This window comes from Poeciliopsis prolifica, unplaced genomic scaffold (genome assembly GCF_027474105.1).
Source record: "Poeciliopsis prolifica strain line A6 unplaced genomic scaffold, Auburn_PproV2 SCAFFOLD012, whole genome shotgun sequence".
NCBI classification, from domain to species: domain Eukaryota; kingdom Metazoa; phylum Chordata; class Actinopteri; order Cyprinodontiformes; family Poeciliidae; genus Poeciliopsis; species Poeciliopsis prolifica.
The window spans coordinates 10,151,342-10,174,565 of record NW_026562387.1 but is presented as its reverse complement, the minus strand read 5'-3'; the positions used below and the strand labels follow the sequence as shown (position 1 = coordinate 10,174,565).

At 38.9% G+C, this 23,224-nt stretch overlaps 1 protein-coding gene across 1 annotated transcript in view; it reads left to right on the top strand.

Moving 5' to 3' along the window:
- Window positions 1-207: 207 nt before the first annotated feature.
- Window positions 208-23,224, top strand: part of prex2 (phosphatidylinositol-3,4,5-trisphosphate-dependent Rac exchange factor 2) — a 90,323-nt gene continuing 67,306 nt past the window's right edge. Inside the window, 6 exon segments of the mRNA XM_055037609.1 lie at window positions 208-663; window positions 15,061-15,132; window positions 16,390-16,512; window positions 18,635-18,739; window positions 22,055-22,156; window positions 22,881-23,042. Coding sequence (XP_054893584.1) covers window positions 526-663; window positions 15,061-15,132; window positions 16,390-16,512; window positions 18,635-18,739; window positions 22,055-22,156; window positions 22,881-23,042 — 702 coding nt within the window. The 5' untranslated portion in view covers window positions 208-525.

Sequence of the window (23,224 nt, the reverse complement as noted above, 5' to 3'; positions counted from 1 at the left end):
TTTTGTTAAAGTGGGAAACATAAGAGATGTTTGTGCGCAGTAAAAGTCTGTGATGGGACGTCTGTTGATTTGCAGCACGATTTGAAAGGCCTTTTGGAAACTCGTGTGCCTTTATTTTGAAACATTTAACCGGAAGCTGTTGTGCGCATTGTGACCTACTTAACCGGTCCCCACTTTTTAAGGCTGCTGGAGTAGGATGAAGTTTTTCAGGAGTCACATGGACTCAACTTTTAACTGGAGTTCAGTTCTTTGTCACTGCTCAGCCACACACCTTGTGCTAATTTCTTCCTGCCTTTTTATTCTTTTATTTCATGTTTTTAAACTTTTTGCTTTCCATTTAGCTACTATCCTCGCATATTCTGACTTTTTTCCCGGACTTTTTGAGGACTTTCCATCGCAGACACCGGCTGCTGGTTCTGAACATGTTGCGAACTTTCTCCTGCCGCCTCTAAACTCAACTTGGTGATGTGAAACCGCGACCGGCTGAAGAAAATAGCGTTTCTTTACATCCACAGTCCCCTCAGAATGACTGAAGAAAGCAGAAGTGAACACAGAGCTGAAAGCGGGAAGGACCAGGAGAAACAACTCCGGCTGCGAGTCTGCGTCCTAAATGAACTTTTAAAGACTGAACGGGATTATGTTGGGACACTGGACTTCCTCTCGGTGAGTGTTGCATAATGTGGAGGAAGAGTTTTTAAAAAGTCCAGACTGTATTTGTCCTTTTTGTTTTTTTTCAAAACCGATTATCCCCTGACAAATAAACAAATAAAAGTAGACAATCTGCTTAATATGCATGGCGCATCTACCTTGCAGAGCAACAACGGACCCATTAAAGTCTTGCAGGGTTTCATCTATCCTTGCGCGTTGCTGTCTTGTGTACAGGTTATCTATCATTTGTCTTGTTTGTATTGCAGGCCTTTTGATTAAGATCTCTGTTTGTTTGCACGTGTGAAATTGGAAGAGCCAGTTGCACAGCCAGATCTCTGCAATGATCCTCTTCTCTGTTTCACCCCAGGATGTTTGAGGCTCATAGGGTGGCGGGCAGGTCACTCACAAAACATGGGGTAACACTGACAGCAGTGTTGCAGTCTGCATATAAATATGCATATATGCATATTCATACGCTGTCTTTTTGATGTTTTCTCAAATAAAATCCAGTGCTGCCAATTGCCTTCACAAGTCAACTGAGATGCTAATTGCAAAAATAATATCTAAATCTAGAACTTGAACATTAACGTTCACAGACTTCCCCCATCCAATCTAACCGGCTGTAATGGAGCTTCCCACACCAATTTTACTAATTCCTGTCATGTGCAGGATTACAACTGTGTCCTGTAATGACATCTCTTGCAACACAGGAGAACGCATTTCCCATCTCATCAGATCCATATGGTGCAAGCTATGCCAAAGACATCACAGGTGGACTCGAATGAAAACCATTAGCACGATGACACCTGGCTTGGCACCACATGTCTCGAGGCACACGCTGTCCTTCTAAAGGCTTTACATCAAAGTTAGGTTGGGTAGGAGACACTGTGAGGCAAAATGCTTGATTTTCAGTGATGCTCTCAAACAACGCACGGTGATCTGGATCAAATCCTCTGCCACCACCATCCAGATGTTTCCAATTGGAACAAAGGACAAGAAAACAGAGGATGGAGCACTATCTGGCATCGAGAACAGATAGGGGTTTTGTAGGGAATGCAGCCACCCCTCCTTTATCTCCCTTGCTGGGCTGTGGCAGGGATTAATTTCAGAGGTGACAGATCCTTGTGAGGCTTTTTTTGTTCTAGTCGAGAATATTTGGATTGAAGCTTCAGATTGAGACTGGTTTTAATGTATTTTATCTGATGATGGTATTGAAAGAAGTTAGATTGTTAGAAATGAAGAGTTTGATCTTCCTGGGGAGACCCTGGTGAGCTTTATGGAAGATATTAAAGATGATCAAAGAAAAGCCCCACTGTGGAGAGAGGTCACAGGACAGACCTTTATCTGATCGGAGGAATAACAGGACCCCGGCTTCCCAAACACAAGCCAGATAGGAGTCACAATTCTCTGTGTATCTAGAGGTCAGAGGGTATCCACCCCCTGCCTATGCTGCCATTGGGTGTCCTAATCCTGGAGGGACAGAGGCAGGCAGAATATTATTAGAGGGGGTGAAAGGGAAAAGCAGATCACAGAGCAGACAGTGCCAGGAGGGTGAAGGGTATGAGTGGCTGGGCTTCTTGTAAGCCATATTTCCTGGAGGAGGAATTCCCCTGAGGTTAGAAATTGCTGCAGAACAATGAGGCTCTGGTCGGTTGGTAAGGTTGAACCAAGGTGCAGAGATTGCCTCTCCTGATCTGGAGGACCAAAACACAATGCTTACCCCAAACACATGTTTTAACATTCAGGTCATAGAGATTTTTGTTCTGGGAAAGTCTGAGCTCATAGTGTACGTCTCTCACTCTCTTGTGGGAAAATCAAGATTGTATCTTCACGGTGTCGATACTCAGAAGTCTAATTTTGACTTTTCTTGGAATTTTCTTTGGATAATTTCCCCCACATTTTAAATACAACAAGCTTCCAGAATAATCTGGGAGCAGAAGAAGCTTCCAGGGAAACATTTGTGTATATATATCTCACATAATGGACAATTATAACTTGTGATAGTGGATGGAGGTGAACGCCGGTGTTTGTCTTGGACCGCTCTGAGCTGATAAAATGACGGCCAATCTCAACAGTGGCTCAATAGGAAGAAGAAATTTAGACTCTGCTTAAAGACATGCTGGGATAATAGGGTTCTTATGCAGTTTTAAAGAAGCCTGGAATAGTCTGGAATCTAACTTCAGGATGTTTCAGGTTTAGACAAGTATGGAAAAATAAGCTATAGAGGTTAGAAAATGTTTGTATTTTCTAATTTATTCCCAGTTCCAAATGGTGAAAGAACTACGACCTCCTCAATTTTCATGCATTTTAAGATCTTAAGAGAGAAAATGCAAAAAGGTTTCAGTGTGTGGGGGAGATCTTTTATGTTGTGCTTCTGGAGGAAGATCTGAGCCACAAGTTAATTTATTCCTTTGGGCTTGGTAATGGATTAATTGGGTCCTCTGCTTCGATCCCACTTTAACAAAAGCATCGTTACAGTGAGCGCAATGTTTAAAACCATTTTTAGACTATAAATCAACAGAAATTAAATATATTTGATTAGAGACAACTGAGTCATTCTTTTATAAAACATTCCTAGGTGAAAACATCTGCTTAAGACCTTTAAAACAAGAAGACAGCTTTTTCTATTTAGCTATTTTGTATTTAATTCTGCTGTTGTAATGACAAGCAAGTCCCTATTACTTTTTCACTATTACTCTTTATTTTTTATCAATGTTGTGTCTGCAGAAAGGGCAGTAGGAAGTTCAAGACAGTCATGCCTAATGACGAAAACAGAAAAAGAGCATTTACTCCCTCCCAGAGATCTAGGTAGTTCTCTAAACCATTTTTGTGTGTTTGCATTTGAATACTCTGTCTCGCTCTCTGGGCTGTAGCTTTGTTTACTTCCTGAATAGAGTACTTACTTTAGCAGGAGCCAGGCTGCCTGCTTTTTCTTTTGCTTGTAGCATTTGATCCAGACAGTGGTTAGGTCAAGGAAGGGGGTCAGAGACGTTCATGCCTCTGGATATCATAATCTTGAAGGTCACAGCCTCTTGTTCCTATCTGTTTCCTGTGTGTTCATCTTGAGATGTTGGTACTTTCCTTCCTTTCCTGCAAAATAGAAACAAGGTCATGTTTGCCTGCCACTCCTTTGATAACAAAAGACACAAACTCCGATATCAAAACAGGGGAAGAATGGACATTTTTTGCAGGCGGGTCGTTATTCTACAGGGAACGTTGTAAGTCCAGGTGTTCTTATGTGATTAAAGAAATCAAGACGGTCTGAAATGTGTAACTTCTATAAGAAATGTGTGGTTTTTTAAGATATTTGTTAAACTGTCAACATGTCATGACAGTATGTTGTGAGACATTTGCTGTCCGAAGAAATGCACCACTAGCAAACAAAAACAACCAATGAGCGCTAGGAGGAGCATCAACCTTGTGAATGTGCTGCTAAATGTGCTGATGGTGGAGAAATGTTATGCTAACTAGCTATAGCTGTAGTGGTAGCAGAGAGCAAGGAAGCTGGGAAGGAGGAGGAGACGGGGAGCAATTGAGTGGCTCTGATTGGTTATGTACAGTTGGCACTGTCACGACAAAATGACAATGTTTTTTAAAATAAAAGTTACATACTGTGGCTTTAATATTTCGCTAATCAATTTTCTATTTTTAATTTGATTGGTGCAGTGTTGTCAAATCTTGGACTGTGGAGAAGCTACTTTCCTTTAGAACAGTGGGCCAGATCTCTGTCCTCAGAGTTGTTGAAAGGGTTAGAGAAGTTCCTTGTATCTGCAACAGGCTGTGACCCTGAAGATGTATCACTTGGGTACATAAGGACAACGCTTCTTCTATAATCAAAGCAAGAGTTTTATTATTGGCACACAGTCAAACTTGTTCCTTTGTGCTTGTTTTATTTTTATTTTTATCCCTATAGCGGTCCACACTTTTGGAAACTGAGGAGTGCTTTCCTGCTTTCTCCTCACAAAATTTGTATTATTGTGCCTGTGAAGTTGGAGCTGTATGGTTTTTGTGTCGCTGCGTTGAATCCTGACCTCCGTTCACAATCCAAACTAAATGAAAGTCAGTTCCAGCTAAATAATCTTCCAGGTGTTGAGAGCAGAGGTGAAAGGGAAGCAAGGTGAGATGTGTTGTTTTTCTTTCTTTAAACCTTTTTTAATTAGATTTTCTCCATGCATCCAGTCAGCCTCTCTCCTGTGTCTGTCCCCCCTGTGAGGCCTCTGAACTCAGTGAAGTGGCACACTTGCATTTTAATTTCACAGTCTCCGCATTAAGTAACCCACATTTTACAATATGAATCCATGACTTCAAAATGACTTTTTTTCATAGTGTGCCTTTTGTTTTTCTTGATACTTTTCTCATTTGACAGAGGATGCATTCCACAGTGCAGGTTTACATCAATGTAAGTATCATCAAATTTGTCTTTTAGGATCCTAAGGATTGATTTTAGAAAGTAAGCTCTCCTTTCCTGCAGAGAATTTTAGATCAGGCTTGAGTCTCAAATGGTTGAAATAATGGATATGAATGGAAATAATTGGAGATTTAGCAAGTTTTTAAATGTAATTTTGCCAAAAGTAGTTTCCTATATTTGTGAAAAAATGATTAAGCCATGAGAAAGTCTGCTTGAGTTGAATCTTTAATGTGTGTAGTATCTGTTCATTTTAGTTCTGTCCCTCTCTCCTGTGGGGCCTTACCGTGGATTGAGTGTTTCAGTTTTTCTTCCTCACAGATGCCAGTTTTGAAGCAGGATTTCCTTCCTTCCTGGACCTCCCCGTCTTTACATTGTGCTACATACTTCCTGCTCAAAAGCACACATGCAAACTTATAATTCCTGCACTTTACAGCACCACACTCACTGCAGAGAGGTGCTGCTGTCTTTAAGCCCAGAGGAGAAGGCGGCCTTTGATTTGGCCTGTGGCAGGTGTCTGGTCACATGGCATAAAACAGTGGCAGCAAACACTTGTCAGGATGGGGAAAGGGAGGTCATCCTCACAAGGGACTGTGTTTTCCACACTTGTGTCAAAGACATTTGCACACTTGCTCAAATGTTTGTGCAGAAAGTGTACTCCTGAACATTGCCATTTTTATAGGAGACAAAAATAGATTGAAATACTAACTGAAATTGTGCTAATATAAGCGTTCTCCTCATCCTACACTATTTGCTTCATACAGAGGGTCTGGGTTTTTGGCTTTTGAGAAGTGGTTGCTCCCTGGAGGCATAGACTCTGTTCAGGTTTTAAATTTTACTCAACTGCTAAACTTTGCCTGTGGTGTATGTGCCAGTTCAATGTTATGAAGCTTACTGGAAATTGCTTGCACTGTAAACAACCGTCTTCAACTACAGAGAGAGGAGAGCTGAGTGAATGCTGATGTTAATTCAATATTTAGAAGCATGGCTGACACAGCCTGAACAGCTTCCTTCACTTCCTCAGCTGCCATTTCTAAAACTACAGCCTATTACAATACTAAAACAACACAAAAGAAATCAAGGTCGTCGTTCACAACTTCTCCTTCTGTTGGCTGATTGGCCCGTTATATCTTCTGGAGGGAATCTAAGTGAAAGGGGAAAAAAGCTCAGACTGTGCTGTATGTCAGATTTTTTCATATTGCACAGAAAGACAATGGCCAGGCTAGTGTTCTCCTTGAACTTCTCCACATTTTGCCACATTATAGTCAGAACTGTAAAGCTTCAAATAGGATTTTATATCAACAAAGTGTGCTTAGTTGTACAAACAAAATATAAATTCCTTTAAAAAAAAAACATACCTTTTTACTGAGTTCCCTTGTATTGTCTTAGTCGAAAGTTCTTCCATTTTGAAGTCTCTTGGGCTCAAACCTTTCTATTGCTTGTGCTTGTAGCTGCATCCATCCTCCCACTAAATATGACCAGCTTCCCTGTCTCTCTCTGAAGAAAAGGATCCTTACCACTGTGTTTTACAAGGTTTTTTTTGACAAAAGCTCATAATTTTTTTTGCGGTTCTGCGAGAGTTAATTATTTTCAGTCTCCAAATAGTTTTTTCCTGAAGAAATGTGAGTCAGTTATCTCACAGATGAGTATAAGGCAATATGATATGGTGTTATTTGTGGGGAAATAAATAAATAAAAAAATTCACATTCAAAGGCTAGTTAAAAAGGATTCATTGCCTTTTTAATAAACAAAGGACATTATTTTGGCATGACAGCAACTGAACCTCTTTAATAACTGCTGACTAACGTTTTGCGTGTTTCCAGTGGAGTTCTTGATGATTTGTTATAACCTCCAGTTCTTTCAGGTTGGAAACAGATCTCCTTACCATTACCCTGATGTTTGGCTCCAAATTCAGTTGGGTCTGGCCCTGCCATTCCAAAACTGAAATATTATTTCCAATCAGAAGAAACGTATTGGTCAAATTAAAGGATTACTTTAAACCAGTCCCAGGAGTATGAGCAATTCTGGGCTCAGCAGTAGCTCTGTGAGCAGCCTTCATGTCAGAGATCAGCTGCTGCAGTTCTCTCCAGCCCGACTTGATGGGAAACGCTCTCTAAATGATCCAATTATGTTGCTGAATAGGATTTACTGTAGAGGTTTAAAGACTCCAGTAAGTGTCTCTCTGTCTCACTAGCTGCAGACATTAATTTCTGTCTTGTATTTTTTCCCCCAGCCGACCATTTTAACACTTCCTCTTCATATCTTTGATTATACTTTAAAATTTCTACATTTTTGATTAAATGTAGAAATTTGTACCGAATGCTGCCCCAGGGTTTGATTGCTTCCTGACAAACACATGATGAACATGTTGCTGCCAGAGTTTGGTTGTGTGCAGACACGGGAAGTCGAAGGGAGAAGCTGACCATAGTCCTTCCCTGACGGTGTCCAGTTTAGTTTCTGCCCGTTTCACTCTTATTTGCCAGGCCTGCTTCTCAGGATGGCAGAGGGCCCCTTTCTGCAGATGGCGTGGAAGGTTTAAAATCAGATGAACAGTAGCAGTGTGTGAGACAGTCTTGACTGGGAGAGCGCCATGGATTAGCAAGCTGACAGTTTTGCTCAGTCATCTTGTAGATCAATAGGATTTTGCTGGTGTGCAGCCCTGCTGGGAATCACCTGAACATCAGTGGATGATGCTTTGCTTGGTTACACATTGAAATTGGAAGCCGGCTCACCAAAGACCGTCTCCCATTTGCAACAAGTCTCCCCTCCCAGCTCTAATTAAGTTTCACAGTTCGAAACCTCTCTTCCTAATTTGTTTGAGATTTCTCGCTTTTCTAATTTCATTAGCATCATGTTCATCATCTGGATCTTGAAATCTGAATGTGTTAAAAACAAAAGCAATCTTCATTGCTACTGGATAAAAAAATATTTCTGAAATGGGTTTTTAGGATGATTTATATTTCAAATAATGTATGGACTTTTGCTTTGAATTTTTAACAACTGGTTTTCCTGAAGTTTATTGAGTGTTGTCCAGAATGTTTTTAAAACTGCTGCTGAAATGTGTTCATGTTAATTTTACTTGCATGTTTACTTCAAACAGCTCAGCAAGGATTGGTGAATTTGGAGCCAAACATCAGAAAAATCACAAAAACAATATGTACAAGTTTATATTGTTTTTGTGATTTTTCTTAAGGTTCACACCAAAACATCAAAGGAAATAATTTTTTTACTTTTTTTTTGCATGTCATGTGCAAAGCCTAAAAATTCTACTTCAAACACAAAACCTGACTTTTATGTGAGAGAATCATAAATATTCTCACAAATGCAGTAATGCAATTAACTTTTTCTGTCACCAAGTTCTTTTGTTTGGCAGCCCAAGAAAAGCAGCTAAAGTCAATCTTTAGTTCTTAGAAGCTAAATCCTAATTATTTTTGTTTGACGAAATATAAAGTTGCAAAGTGCTGGGATCTTTCATGCAGCACAATTAATCAAGAGTACATTACATGTTTATCTGGTTGGTCATGCATGTTTGAAATAGGCTGGACTTCTAATTGCAAATCCTGTGGGCAGGCCAGCCTTTGCACATGTGAAGTTGTTGGAATTTGGTTGTGGTTAGTTGTTGTTCACACAAAGCTGATAATGACATAACTTTAGAACAAGTGATCACAAACAAGTCATTTCTAACATAATGATAAATACAATAAACTTTTCTGTTTTTGGATGGGTGGTCTTAGTCTCTGGGCAGAACTTTTTTTCTTGAGGGGAATTTGGTCTGTTTGTGTGTCATCATGCAGAAAATTAAACTCTTTATGTTTGTCCTTGGGCTGAGAAGCAATTTGCAGCACAGGACATAAAACACCTAAATGTTATATTAGAAAACCAAGACTCTTTTTGTAAGCCCTTTTTTGTCCCTTTCGATGTTGATTTTCCAGCTTCTCTTCTCGCTTAATCCAAAGCAAGCTGAGTGACTAAAGTGCTTTGAGAGGTTGTTACCAGAGGGCGCTGAACTGCTTGTTCACGTGCTACCTGCTGCGTTTTATCACAGCATTTTATGCTGCAATTCTAGGAAGAATATAGATGGTAGGAAAAACACAGAGAGATGCACAGCACTTCCACTGTTGTGTTAATGAGCTCAACAGGGGGATTTGTCACATAGAAGCTGTTTGTTTCTGGTGCTAGCTTTGGACCGTTTACATCTTCAATTTTTTTTTTTTACACTTTTCTAACATTCTGATTATTCTAACAATATTTTTTCTGAGGTTTTTTTAGAGCAGTGGTTATAAAAACTTTGCTACTTCTGAACGGAAACCGGACCATAAATTTACACAAAATTGGTAAGTTGGTTAAAAAGGATTATAATGACAATACAAACAAAATCATAAATATGTTATTTTCATTTCTTTCCAATTTCCTTTTTATTATTTGTGACATTGGTAGTAGTGCAAATGTTTCACCATAAGCCTTTCTTGGTTGCATTTGTAAAGATTTGACTGACATATGTTCAGCTGCACTACCCTTCATAGGAACTACTTACATAAGCACCTACATGATCATTTGCAATCTTTCTTAACATTCCTGTCAGCTGCAGAGCCACTAAATCTAAACTACAGACTGCCGAGAGGAAAGGGTGGGGAATTCAAAATGTAACAAAAACCGCTGACAAGTCTGTGGCTTTTTAGAAGTGTTGTCATTTTGCTTTGAATAGTCAGAATCCATCTGCGGAGGAGATGTTAAAGCGAGTTTCTTCATGAAACATTAGCAATGCTAAACTGCACACTCATGGGCTCCTGATTGTAAAATGGAGCTTCGCCCTATGGTACAAGTAAACATGATTTTTGTTTGTTTACTACTATCCTGACTATTATTATGAGCGAACAAAAGCGGCAGTGGGTCTTAGAAAAGAGAGTATATTTTCTTTCCAATGTGAATCCACACCAGCAAGCAAAATCTGAAGTATTTTTCTAGTGGGAACAACAGATGCCACATTCTGAAAAATAAAATGGTTAAACACATGCTTTGTAACTGGTGCCACATGTGCTATTGCTCTTAATATCCTTGCTCCTCATGAACCAGAGTTCATGAGAATCTAAAATTGAAAATTTGCACGATTAATCAAACTTGAGTCGTACTCTTATTCAGTCGTCCACTTGTTCTGATTTAAATCCTTTAACAGATGTTGATGTTTGGCCTGCTGTTTGATTCCTACTCATTTATTTTGGATTGGAGGTTCCTATGTTGCTATGGGTGGTTCTCCTGAGTCGTGTGAGCCTTTCCTCTGCTTTGTTTTCCAAGGACTATAACCTCAATGTGACACAGAGACATGCTCTGGCTTGGCTAATAAATAGCAAGCAATTTGTTTTGAAGTGTGGGAATGTCCATCATTGTCCTTCTGTGACGTCGTCTCTGGTTTACTTACTTGAGGAAGCAAGTGGTCTTTGTTTTGCCAGACTCCGCTGCTGTGATTCATCTGTTTCATTGACAAAAGTTGGAAACGTTTACAAGGGGAGGAGTTTGGCTTCCGCTGATTGTATCTTGGCATTCTGATGAAGAGATGCCAGAGGAGCATGTTACGTAATATCCATTCGTAAAAGTATCCTGAACTATTCTTACCCTCCAATTTTGTGGTCAGATTTTTTTCTTATTTAACAGGAAAGAATTTCAGTCACTCTGCATGAACCAATATTCTTTTTCCGGACTAGGTATGAGTTTTGAGTGGTTATGCCTGATTCAAAGCCAGAGGAATTTTGCTTCATAATGGTCTTGTGTTTTTAATTCATTTTATTGAGACTGAAGGGATTCACCTGCTCTGCCACAAAATGGGATGCTGGGTTGTGGAAAACCCGAACGCAGGCAAACAGAGGCAGAAGTTGCACGAAACTAAGGATTTTTATTAATACAAAAATAAAGTTTAAGTCCAAAAACTCCAGGAAGGAGAACTGAAGTTAATGAAACAAAATGCAAATTAACAAGATCAGTGTAGAGCAGATGAACCAACAAAGAAAAATGACAGCAATGGTGCTTACATACTTATAAAAGTGGAAAATGAGACTGAATTCAGGTGAGGTAAAAAAAAGGGGATTCACAGTTGTGAAAAGAGCAAATAGGCAGCCTGTGGGAAGGTGAATAATTAACACAAAGAAAACTTGACAGAAAAAAAACCTTCAAACCGAGGGGGAAGAGACTAACACTGCTCCAGGACAAATAAAGCAAAATGCACACACAGAACACAAGAATAAACTGTGAAACTAAACAAAAAGGAATTAACTACTATGACAAAACCATACTGGCAAAAATAAACAACTGAATATAACAAAATCTTTTCTAACTAAAACCCAGAAGTATTTAGAGAGGAAACATGGAAGAAAAGCAAAACACAAAGACCTGTGACTCGCAACATGCACAGCTTTTTACTGTTAGCTTTTAGTTAGCTCAAGTAGGGAGGGAATAAGCTGCTACTAAACAAAATGTCTTGTTGACAAGCTATTTTATTAACAGCATGACTGTTAGTAAAATAAACACGTTTAACGATAACAGCGTGTCTGTCAGTAACATAAAACAACTGAACATTGTTGCATTCTTAACCTTGCAGCTACTGTCTGTGCGTCTTTCTCGGGTTTTGTCTAGAACTTTTCCTAAATTCCCAGCTTTTTTGCTGGTCTCAGGAGTTTTTTGTTTGAACGTAAAAGGAAGGCCCTCAAGCTGTTGTTGACAGAGCAAACAAACGCTCACCTGTGTTCAAGCTGAAAAGGATCATAATCAAACACTCATTTTTGTTTTTTGTTTTTATTTCCTTTATTTAACCAGGTAAAATGAGATCTGGATCTCATTTTCAAGAGGGACCTGGGCAAACATAAAACAACTGAACATTGTTGCATTCTTTACCTTAAACTCATACAGTGACTCATACACTGTATGAATGAGTGAAAACATGTTTTAGTTTTTTATCCCTCAAAGCTGTCATATTACGAGAATCTAATACTGATCCGTTCCTAAGCATGACCATAAAAGTTCAGGTTATTATGACCTTTTTTCAGAAAATACCACTTCAGTATGAAGCAACAGTTATTTCCACATCCGTGTCTTTGTTGCCCGCAGCATGTGGGCCGGTGTTGATTAATGACATGAATTGCCGCATGCAGTTATTGGCCTAATGTATTCATCAAACCCATCTGTTCTGGAGCATAATGAAAACTTTAATGAGGTTTTAATGTGCAGCCACCTTCTCAGGTTTCATAGTGACAATTCAGGTGATTGTGGCTCGGTGCTCAGGGACAGAAATTGACTCAAACATTATTTTCTTTTATTTAAGGCACAAAATCTTTTTAATGTGTGCAGTCCGTTTGCTGCAGAGTTTTGTAGTTTTGCAGTTTCTTGCAGGTAATAAAAGCTTGGAAAACGGGTCATAGTCATGCTGACACTTTTTCCTGCCTCTGTCAATAAAGCTTTCTGTTTGCAGTCCAGGAAAGTTGGGACAATTACTAACCAAGGTTTAGAAGAGGTACTCTGCAAGTTATTTCTTGAGCCATGCACACATCAAGAAATGAAACAGAGGGTTAGCTCTTATCTCGTTCTACTTCTCACAGTTTTTATCTATTTTGAGGTTGGAAGGCATGCGGTAAGAAGTTGGTTTCTGTTTTACAGCAGCAGAAACATCCATCCTTTCATCTTTAGAATGCTCATGCTTAATCTCTGACCGATCAGGGTTGATCTTTCTGCATGCCATTATGCAACATAATTAATGCTTTTAAGATCAGAAAATTCTCTAGTTAAATTTTCCAAATGTTCCCCATTTAGCTACAGTTATTTACTACAGGTAATTCTTTGCAAATGCAGATGTTGCTTTATGTTGAGTGCACTTTCTTTTTTTTTTTTTTAACTCAAGATGCAGTGACAGAGAAGCTGAAGAGACGGGATAGAAAGGCATATTTTCCCCTTTTTACCACATATTCCAAGAACTGTGTCAGGCATTTGCAGCGTTCTAGGGGAACCCTGTCTGGTGTTTTTCATGCATTAGACTTGCTAATCAGATGCTAATGGTCATGAGTGACAGAGTTGCAAGGCAAGGCAGTTACAGAATGGTAATCAGCATTGAGTTACCTTACAACAAAGAGCCTGATTATGTGCGGACCTTTTTTTCCGACCACTAACCTCAGTTTATTCACTCGCTTATATGCTGCTCTTTTTGAAGTGATCCTTTGCGTTAAAATAGTGAGATTAAGAAAATTTTGGCAAGCTTTTTTTCTTTATAAGTTTAACACAAGAGATTGAATCTGCACTTAGTGAGAAATGTTGATGGGTTTTTGCTGAATTAGTATCAGCAGCTCAACATCTGCTGTAAGTGAATCAAGAGAAATCTCTCAGCTTTCACAGTCCTGAGATGTTGTTTGAAAAGAATAATTCCTGGCATGGCTGCTCATTAAAGTAACCCCCTTTACTTTGGATGTATTATGTTAGTTTTCTCAGGGCAGAGGGCCTGCTGTGAGGCTACTTCGGGTGACAGATGGCATTGTTGCCCTCAGTGGGGCGGTAAATGGATGCCCATTGTTCAGGTTAACTACTGAGAAAGACTTCTATCTATCTGGTCATATGTTTACTGTGTTGCTTTTTATTGTCACTGATAAATAAGAGTGTGTGCTGGTGAATTGTCAGAATCTTTGCTATTGTGCCTCCTTTGCCATCTGTCATAAAGCATTGGCTTTGTGTGATCTCGCACAGAGACCTTTGATGACATTTCAGATTTTGCTTGAATGCAAAAGCAGAATGGGTGCAAATTTTGCTAATTCAAAGGACCACAATGTTCTTTGTGGGATTGCTTCTTCTCATTTTGCTTTAAAGAGCTTTTTGCCTAAAATAATAGTCATGCTCTCCTTTGCAAATCAGGCAGTTTGGATGTGTAGAAGTGGAATTGTTCTGAGTAGTCGGTATCTTATTTGTAATGTATGGCATTCAGAGGTCATCCGTCTATCCATCTGACTCATTTTCTTTCCGTTTTACACAACGCTGTTAACCATTTAAGTGCAAACTGATATTCATGAGTTGAAGATGCCAACAGATCCACATAATCTACAAACACAAGGCAACAAATACCCTGCTCTCCATGACTATTCTCTGTTACTGTCAACATAATCTGGGAAATAGGATAGTTGACCCTAAACCCTAGACTCTCAGATCAAAATTGATGTTTCTCCAGCATAAGGTTGTACAATTCAAAATCTTCTACTGCTTAAGTATTAATAGCTACACTACAGAACCTCACTTCCCCAAAAAAGACCTAAAATACAATTTAACTTGCTCTCTGTCAAAAAAAGGAGCGGCTCTAACATCAGATTGTAACTTTGTTGGAGAGCAGATCAAAAGGATTAGAAATTTCAGCTGTGTGATGTAATTTATCATCTGCATCGTGCAGAGTCAAAGATTTAACTTGCTTTGGTATGCATCCCAGGCTCCCTGAAGTAAGGGACAGGCATCAGTCATAAGCGAATATATATTTTTTTCTTTCTGCCAAGTTGCACACCAACTATTTCACGCAGAAATATTTTTGTGGATTTCCAGATGATGGATGTCCTCTTCTTTCAAAGCTCTCCTCCAGGCAGAATTCAGGAAATGAGTCATTTTCACACTGGTCACATTTTAGAGAGCAGGTTTAAAATGCGCCTTGTTAATTTATCACTTTCAGAAAGTACTCTGAAGCATTAATTGAGATTTTTGGGGTTTGTGTAGCACCATGGGTCTTAGACTAATACAGGAATGTTAGAGTAAAAGCTCTTTCCATCCATCTCATTTCACACTCTGTCGACCTCTCCATCTTACATCAATTGCTGCTTAATGATACCTTTGAAATACAACACTCTACAATTATACATGGCTGTGTTTTGCGGTATCAGATTTCAATTGTGAGGATTGCAAATGTTTTGTACATGTGAATATGTGCAACAATACTCAATTAGTGTCAAATGTAGTTGGCCTTGAAGTAATTTAATCCCTGTTTTGTTTTGTTTTTTCTTCAGGTGTTCCTACATCGCCTCAACCAATACGCAGCCACCAAAATCGACAAAAACATCACAGAGGAAACAGTGAAGGTAAGCAGACTGGTGAATTAACACTGACGGTAATTAACTTTTGCCCTCAACATTCCAGAGAAACCTTATTTATTCTATAGCTCAATCTGTGAAAAGTTTAGAAATGACGTGCAAAGCTAAATCAGTCCTAGTAAGGAGTGTTTTTTTTTTTTTTTTTTGTTACTAAAACAGCTAAGTTCTGAATGGAGAAAGATGTAGGCGATGCAGGAAACAGCTGCAAATATCTAATCTATTTATAAATGATTTCGGATGTATGATAATAAAGGATGCTCTGCCGCAGTGGGAGCCTCTCTGTGAGCTTGCTTACTTTTTGAGGTAAACACGCATTCAGAGGATATTTACTGCACGTCCGTGTTTTGGAATATGTCCCCGTGTGTTAAGTTTTGTTTGGGAACACGCTGTGAAGAGAGGGTTTTTTTTTTTTTTTAGATAGCAGGCGGTTTTTATGGCTGCAATGTCACTGAGGGGCTAAATGAAATCTACTCCTCCAGAGTTAAAACCCAATAATCAAAATTCCAGTTTTCTTTTTTGTTGGTTTGGTTTTGTTTTTGCTGTTTGCATACCATCTGTAACATTTGTTTTAAACCCAAAGACCAATGAAAGAGATCTGAGTTTCAAGCTTTGATGTTATTTAAGCAGACTGTAATATCAGGGTATCCTAAAATTATTGCAAGATTGATGAGTAGAAAAAATCATTAATCTACCTTGCTTTTCAAATGAAGTCATAACCTATAAACTTATAATTACATTGTGGAAAGGAAAAATTGGTTTTCAGCTTTTAAATAAATAATTTCTAAATAGCTTCCACCTTTTGTGTAATTTTATTTTTGTAAAGATATGTTAGAGAATGCATAAACAATCAAAAGTTATAATCGGTGTACAACATTAAATTCTATTTTCAATTGAAAAACAAGCTACAAAAATAAATAAGGTTTTGTTTTCCAACATCTTCAACCTTGCGTAGAACAAAAGGATGGGTGTACATGAGGATGATTGATGGCACTTAGACCCTCTTCCTGTTTCTGATTGGTTGTTTCTGACACAGCTAATTATTTTTTGCAGATTGCAGTAGGAACAAAGAGGGAAGGCAGAGGAACTTGAATTTTTTTTTGTCATGGCAGAGTGACAATTTTGATAAATATGCAAAAAACATTTTATTTTATAAAATTTGCATACTTTAACTTTAACACTTTATTGCCACAATGAAACACAGTTGCTTCTGTTTTTAGTTAATATTGCAGCATTTTCACCTGTCAGGTTTTATTCTCCAACATTGAGGAGATTCTGGCCATCCATAAGGACTTTCTCTCCATGGTGGAAGAACTGCTGCAGCCTGACCCTCATGCTCACCACGAAGTCGGCCGCTGCTTTTTGCACTTTGTAAGTAGCCTTTTTCTCCTCTTTTGGATGCTTTAAATTTTATTCTGTCTTCGTAATCTGAAAACTTCCCCCAAAAGCTCACTAACATCTACCACAGCACAATGGCAAATAAAATGATACTCTACATGTCATCAATTAATCTCTCTGGATTACTCATGATGAGACGGTGCACATGTGTAACATTCTGGATGTGGCTCTGATATACTGATCAAAGAGCCATTATATCATATTACTCTGATGCAAATCCTTGAGGCGTCCTGGGCTGTTATAGGTTTTAAAGTGTAATAAATCTGAGCATCCTTCTGTTGGAGACAGGTGAAAAGAAAGACGATCTGTCTGTGGTACAGATGGCAGAAGGTTTATTATGAGATGATTTGATTTAGGGAGTGGGCTGTTCTTCAAAGCTAAAAACTGAAAACTTATGACCATAATTCAGTCAGAAGTTATCATGTGAGTGCACAGAGATAAAACATATTAGACACTGCTCTTCTGCAACACTGTAGAAATCTTTTGTTCATGCAAAAACTTTCCCATAAAAAATAATCCAGTTAGCTGTTGATTGATGACAATTGGGGTAATCCTTTGAGTTTCATGCTTGCGACAGTCTGTCTTTACTCGTTTGAACTACACCAATGGAAACTCCACGTGTAATTTATTAAAAATTTTCCAGAAATAACAAATTCAGTATAGATATTAATGCGTTAACTTAGAATTTCAATTTTGTAAGGTCTCAACTTGTTTTTCCGACCTCTGTCTTTACCGCTGGGGCTCAGCAGCTTGCCTGCAGACGGGGATATTTTCATTGGTCTGCTGTGACTTAGTAGTCAGTGATTTAGAGGCTGTGTGATCTGGTCTCGCTGTCAACTCTCAAAGACAATGGAGCATGGGGTGTCATTTGAATAGCTTTGGTGGAAAGTTGCTGGTCATATTGCTTCAAGACAGTTGACAGTATGTGATGGAAGACCAGACCCCTCCACCCTCCATCTTTCAGATGCACACACAGACTCTCACCACGAAATACATTATGTCCTTCAAGATGAGTGAAAAGAATTTCACAATGTATATGTCTGCTCAGTGTTATGATATGCCATTTTTCCTTGGGGTTTTCAAGTTCAGCAGAGCCTTCAAAGTCTCTACAATGTAAATATAAAGATGGATTAACAAGCAATGTAATACTGGGAAACTTTCTAAAAGTTTTATTTACTAAAAGGCTTTAGGGTTTACTTTCATTTTCACACATGCATTTATGAGCAACAAATCAATAAATCGCATAATAAATTAAAATGAACTCAATCAGTTGAAATGAGCAAGATAATTTCTCGCTGCATGCTCATTTGTTGTCATTGCATCTCTCTCTTTCTTCCGAAGAGACTGGATGATAAAAAGTTTCACTCCTGTGCATCAACTGACTCTTCCCCTTCTCGTTTCCTTACAGTAATGGGCCCGACAAATGGGAGGCGACATCATTCCCTCTCCATTCATTACCTATGGAAATGCACAGTGAGGCGACTAACGCTTACGCGCCTCCTCCCAGGCAACCAATGAAATTAGTGGAAGCTATGTGATTAGAAAAAAAGAAAAGTTTAACTGCATCCTAAAGGACTGAAAATTAATGTGACAACTCTGCCTCTGGCATGTGCTTGTAAATCTCTTTACCAGCCCTATTTAGTGAATAAATCTAAAAAGTTGATTCTGTTGTGAAAGGATGTTAGGTATATCTACTTCAAGTATTTTTGCCCAGGACCAAATTTGGTGATAAGGCCATCATAATTTAAAAACTGAAGAAAAACTTTAGGAATTTCAAAATACTGATGACATTCACCATAATTTTGGCACAGTTTTTAATCTTAGTAATAAAAATCAATTTTTTAGTGGCTAAATTATTGGCGAGTACATTTTTAGTGCTTATTTTTGTGATGCTCATCACAGAAAAACTACAACTTTTTTAAGATATTGTGAGTAAATGCTCAATGAAAGTGTCAGGATGATTGAACATTTTTCAAACTTCATCTCAGAACAGTGAGGATCTGGTTTATTTATGCCCTTATTTGTTTTCCTTCTGTCCAACAACTTTGTTGCCATTTTTCCTCTGGCTCATTGTGGCTTTCTCTGTGTCCCGCAGAAGAGCCGTTTCCAGATTTATGATGAATACTGCGGGAATCACGAGAAGGCCCAGAGGCTGCTGCTGGAGCTGAATAAGATCAGAAGCGTCAGGACTTGCTTACTGGTGAGAGACGTAAACATCAGTGCGTGAGATGAAACATAGATGGGCTTTATGCAAACCGTGACCAGCAGACACTGGATAGCATCAAGGCCGGCCCGAGACGACTCTGCCCCATGTGTGGGCGGACCTCTGTTTCCTGTCCTGCTGTTCCCGGGAAACTTTCACTTCCATATGGGAGTATCGTGTTCCCAGAACAAAGGATGAATATATCTTAGTTCCAGTTCACAGAATGCACTCGCACTTATTTGCTGCTAACCTTTAGATCTTGTGACTCCCAGTTTTTTACTGCTCATCATAACTTCATGCTCTCTTTTAATCTTTTTCTTGCTGGCAGCTTGGACCCATCCAGAAAGCTAAACTTTGCTGCACTTTTATGAACCGATTGATTTTGCTGCCTCTGATACAAACTTGTGACCTTTTGTTAGTCTGTAATTGATAGACTGAAAGTTTCAAATTGTCAATGCAGATGCTTTACCCATCATCACAGAGCAGTGGCACCACAATCTGTGCCTGATTGATTCTTTGTGTACATCTTCGGTCATGGTAGCCAGAAGAAGTGCAATATTAATTGACATTGATTTATAGCCTTGACCTTTTAGGGACCAAGCCTTCCATCTGGGCCGTTAGGGTTTCGTGTTACTCTCCAAGCTGCACACAAAGCGATCTGTTACTATACCTCGGCTTACCTACTGGGAGCTGGAGTGACCAGTGAGAGGATATCCATTAACCTCCAGTAAACCTTTGGCTTATTGCCTGCCACAAAGGTTAGCTTAGTGCTTGCTCTGTATTGCATGAGCACATTAGCTAAATTTTGTGTTAGAGGGAAGATGAGAATGATCATTACTAGCTGACTTTGCAGCCTTTAACTGACAACATAAGGATAGGGGTCACTTTGACCAAGTAAAGGTCAACGTCTTAATTTAGCTGCTAGTGGGGGACGATTTCTGACATTCTGACAAAGCTTTGATGTAATCAATTCAAATTGCAGCTGAAATTTTAGCAGAAACATCCTGGTCATTTTTATTTATTTTACTTGAGGAGGTGAAGTCACTTTGCGTGTGAAACATCAGTTGCTGTGAAATTGAGTTTTGCTTATTTAAGAGACCAAAAAAAAAGTAATAATTGTTGCTTAAAGCTCTTTAGAATGTTATATAAGCAGAAACCCTATGTATTTTTTAAATAATGTAGAGCCTTACCTCAATTCTCATATTTATGAAGGGCGGCCGACTCATTCTCTCTTACATTTTCAGCACCTGAAAACAAAAAACACAAATGTCTTTTTTTAATAGCTTTATGTGTCTCAACTAAAAACACCTGAGGGATACTAATACTCAGTGAAACCTTCACACTGTTGACTGTTATTGTTAGCCGAATCAGCAGAATGTTTAGATGGTACATTAACTTAGAAAATGCCCAGATATTTTAGTAAGTCTGTACTCTAAATGATAAATTGCATTAGACATACTGAATTGTCATGGGAAATGTAGATTATAATTAAATGAGCCTTATTTGATTTGATTGTCATATCAAAACCAACGCAAAATATCATGTGTTGTGTGCTATTTTTCTGCAAATTTGGAAACCTCTTCCATTTTGTTCTCTTCGGTTTCTTCTAAGCTGTTTGGCAAATGCTGAGTAAAGTATCTCAGTAACACAAACCAATCTTCTCTTTTTTTATTTTTCTGCGTGACCATGATGCCCCATCACTTATTCTGAGTTTTTACACCCTAGATTTTTAAACCCATACAAGGTGTTGGCACAGACAAGGAGAGTTAATTCAACTTACTAAATATTGTACTGGAATTCAGAGTGGGGAATGCAGGGTACCTCTAAAATAACAGCTTGCAAGACATTAGTTCAATTTGGACTGCAATTGAATGTATTGTGCAGCTTTACTGTGCAGTCATGAAACACTGATCTTATTCAGAAATGAATCTCCACATACATTGTTTCTAAAAATATATTCCCCAGTACAAATAATAATATCCTAGTTCCCAGCTTTGTGACTAACTGCTGATCAGAACTTTTAATCAGAAATTTAAAGTCATTTGCTCAAGTAAGCAGCAGACAAGACTGTTGGGCATAATTTTTCTCCTAATAAACCTGAAGTAGCCATGAAAGATGTGCACAGATATCCAATGTTTGGAGAGGTGTGTGGCTATAATGTAATGTGTTTCAAACTTTTCTGAACAGTACATAGTAATCAATGTGCCATGCTCAGGTGTGACCAGTAGAAACTTGTCAAAACAAAATCATGTCTTAAAGATTTTTTTTTCTTTAAAAAAAAAAAAGAAATGGAGATGCAGTAAAGCAATTTTTCCCTTTAAACTTAATGAAATCCTCTACCAAACCTTTTTCTCCATTCAGGAGAAATAAATTTAAACCCATTTTCGCAGTAATATTGTAAAAAAAATGTTGATTGATAGCATGCCTATTCACACCAACACACCATCAAAGAATTAATTTGAAGGGAGAATGGCATAGGTGGGGACTTGGATTTTAATCTCACTGCCGTTGCAGAAACAACCACTCAAAACTATATTTGTCCTTGAGGTTTGGTTCTTGAGTGTCATAAAACTCTCATGTGATCAGGGCAGAGAACGTGCTCGCATGTTAGCCACAGACAAGGTCTGTTGGATTTATTAGCGAGAGTCATGGAGCACGGGCATTTATCGGTGCTTAACAATCGCCTGCATGCAGTGGCAGTTTTGGATTTGGATAAAATGGCTGGGGTGGCATGTTCCAAGGAGACACCATGACACACCCATGAAAAGCTTATTTGCATGTGAAAGCAGTAGGGATGGGCATCCCTCCTGTGATGTGCACACTGGTGTTTGATTTGCAGTTTGTAATTCAGTGATAAAGATCAATTTCAGTGTTTTTTTTTTAAAGGAGTTATGCATTTGTGAAAATTCTTACATATTTAGGCTGCTCATACCTTATCTGAATAACTCCACACTGCTGTTTAAAAACAAAGTTTATATTCCAGATTAAACAGTCAAAACTATATAAACTCACCATGCCTCTGTCATTGTTCCCCTAGCTGTTAAGCTGCTGCCATTGCATATTCCTTCCTGCTAAATTCAAGCATTAATCCATTTCCACATTTATTCTTTGAACATTAATGTAGATCAATGTTTGTGCTGAAGGAAACAACTAATTAATCTTATCAAAAATAACTCCCATAATTAATCATTACTCTTAAATCAATGGGTTGCATGTGATGGAAGAAATGTTTCAGTGATTAGAGGCTTCCACCATTAAAACCTCACAGACCCAGCTAATGATTAACCTGCCATCCCCTCTTCTCTGCTGCAGAACTGCATGTTGCTGGGAGGCAGGAAAAACACGGAGGTCCCACTTGAAGGCTACTTGGTAGCTCCCATTCAGAGGATCTGCAAGTACCCGCTGCTGCTCAAAGTGAGTATAGTCCTCATTTTTTTCAGACACTGATGGGTCTTTGCTTTAGTTCAAAGGCTTAGCCACACCGCCGCAATATTACAAGACCTATCACCATTGCTCCTTGCCAGCTGTTCATCCAGACACATCGACTGGACTCATTCGCACCTGCTCACCCGTTTCTTAGCTCAGACTTTTTCCTTTTTCTGAATGAAACGTGAATGAAATCCAATACGTTTTCAAAGGCTGTGTTTCTGACAAGGTGATCTGAGCAGTCCCATGTCATTCATCTTGTTGGGATCTATTAATTCACTGAGCATTCCCTAAACAGCCACTAGCATGTGCACAAGGATGCTAAAATAATAAGGAGGGGGGTAATTTGATGCTCAGCCAGTTGAAGGTTTCCAGCTGCTGGGGGCCTCCCCTCCTCCTTAAAGTGACACAGATAGCCATCAGTGGCTGCAAAGATATCCAGAAGAGTGTAAATCTGGCCTGTGGTAGCTGACATGCTGAAACACTGTTTAGGCTATGAGGTTCCCATCACTATTGGTAGGCTGCAGCAGGCAGTGGCACAGATCTGAAAAGCTACTGGAGGGAGAAAAGTGAGGTGGAGAAGATAATGTAGAGCAGTTTTCTTACGCCTAATTTAAACCATAAGATTAAACAGCTGATTTATGTCTCCTGAAAGCAAAGCAGGGTGTGATTATTTTTCTCTGTGTGCATTGTGCTATTTTTAACTTCAAAGGAGCTGCTGAAGAGGACCCCAAGGAAGCACAACGACCATGCGCTGGTGCAGGAGTCCCTCCAGGTGATGAAGGCAGTATGCTCCAGCATCAATGAAGCCAAGAGGCAGATGGAGAAGTTAGAGATTTTAGAAGAATGGCAATCCCATATCGAGGGATGGGAGGTGGGTCTCCATCAAGAACTTTAATTTTTTATTACCTTTTTGTGTCACTGTTTCATTTTAGCCTACTTTAACTTGACCAAGGGCTTTTATTCTAAATCTGCAAGTCGTGTCTGCTTCTCAGCCACTTATAATGCCTCGCAATCTACTCAGTATTCATGTCCAACAAACTTCAATATATTTTA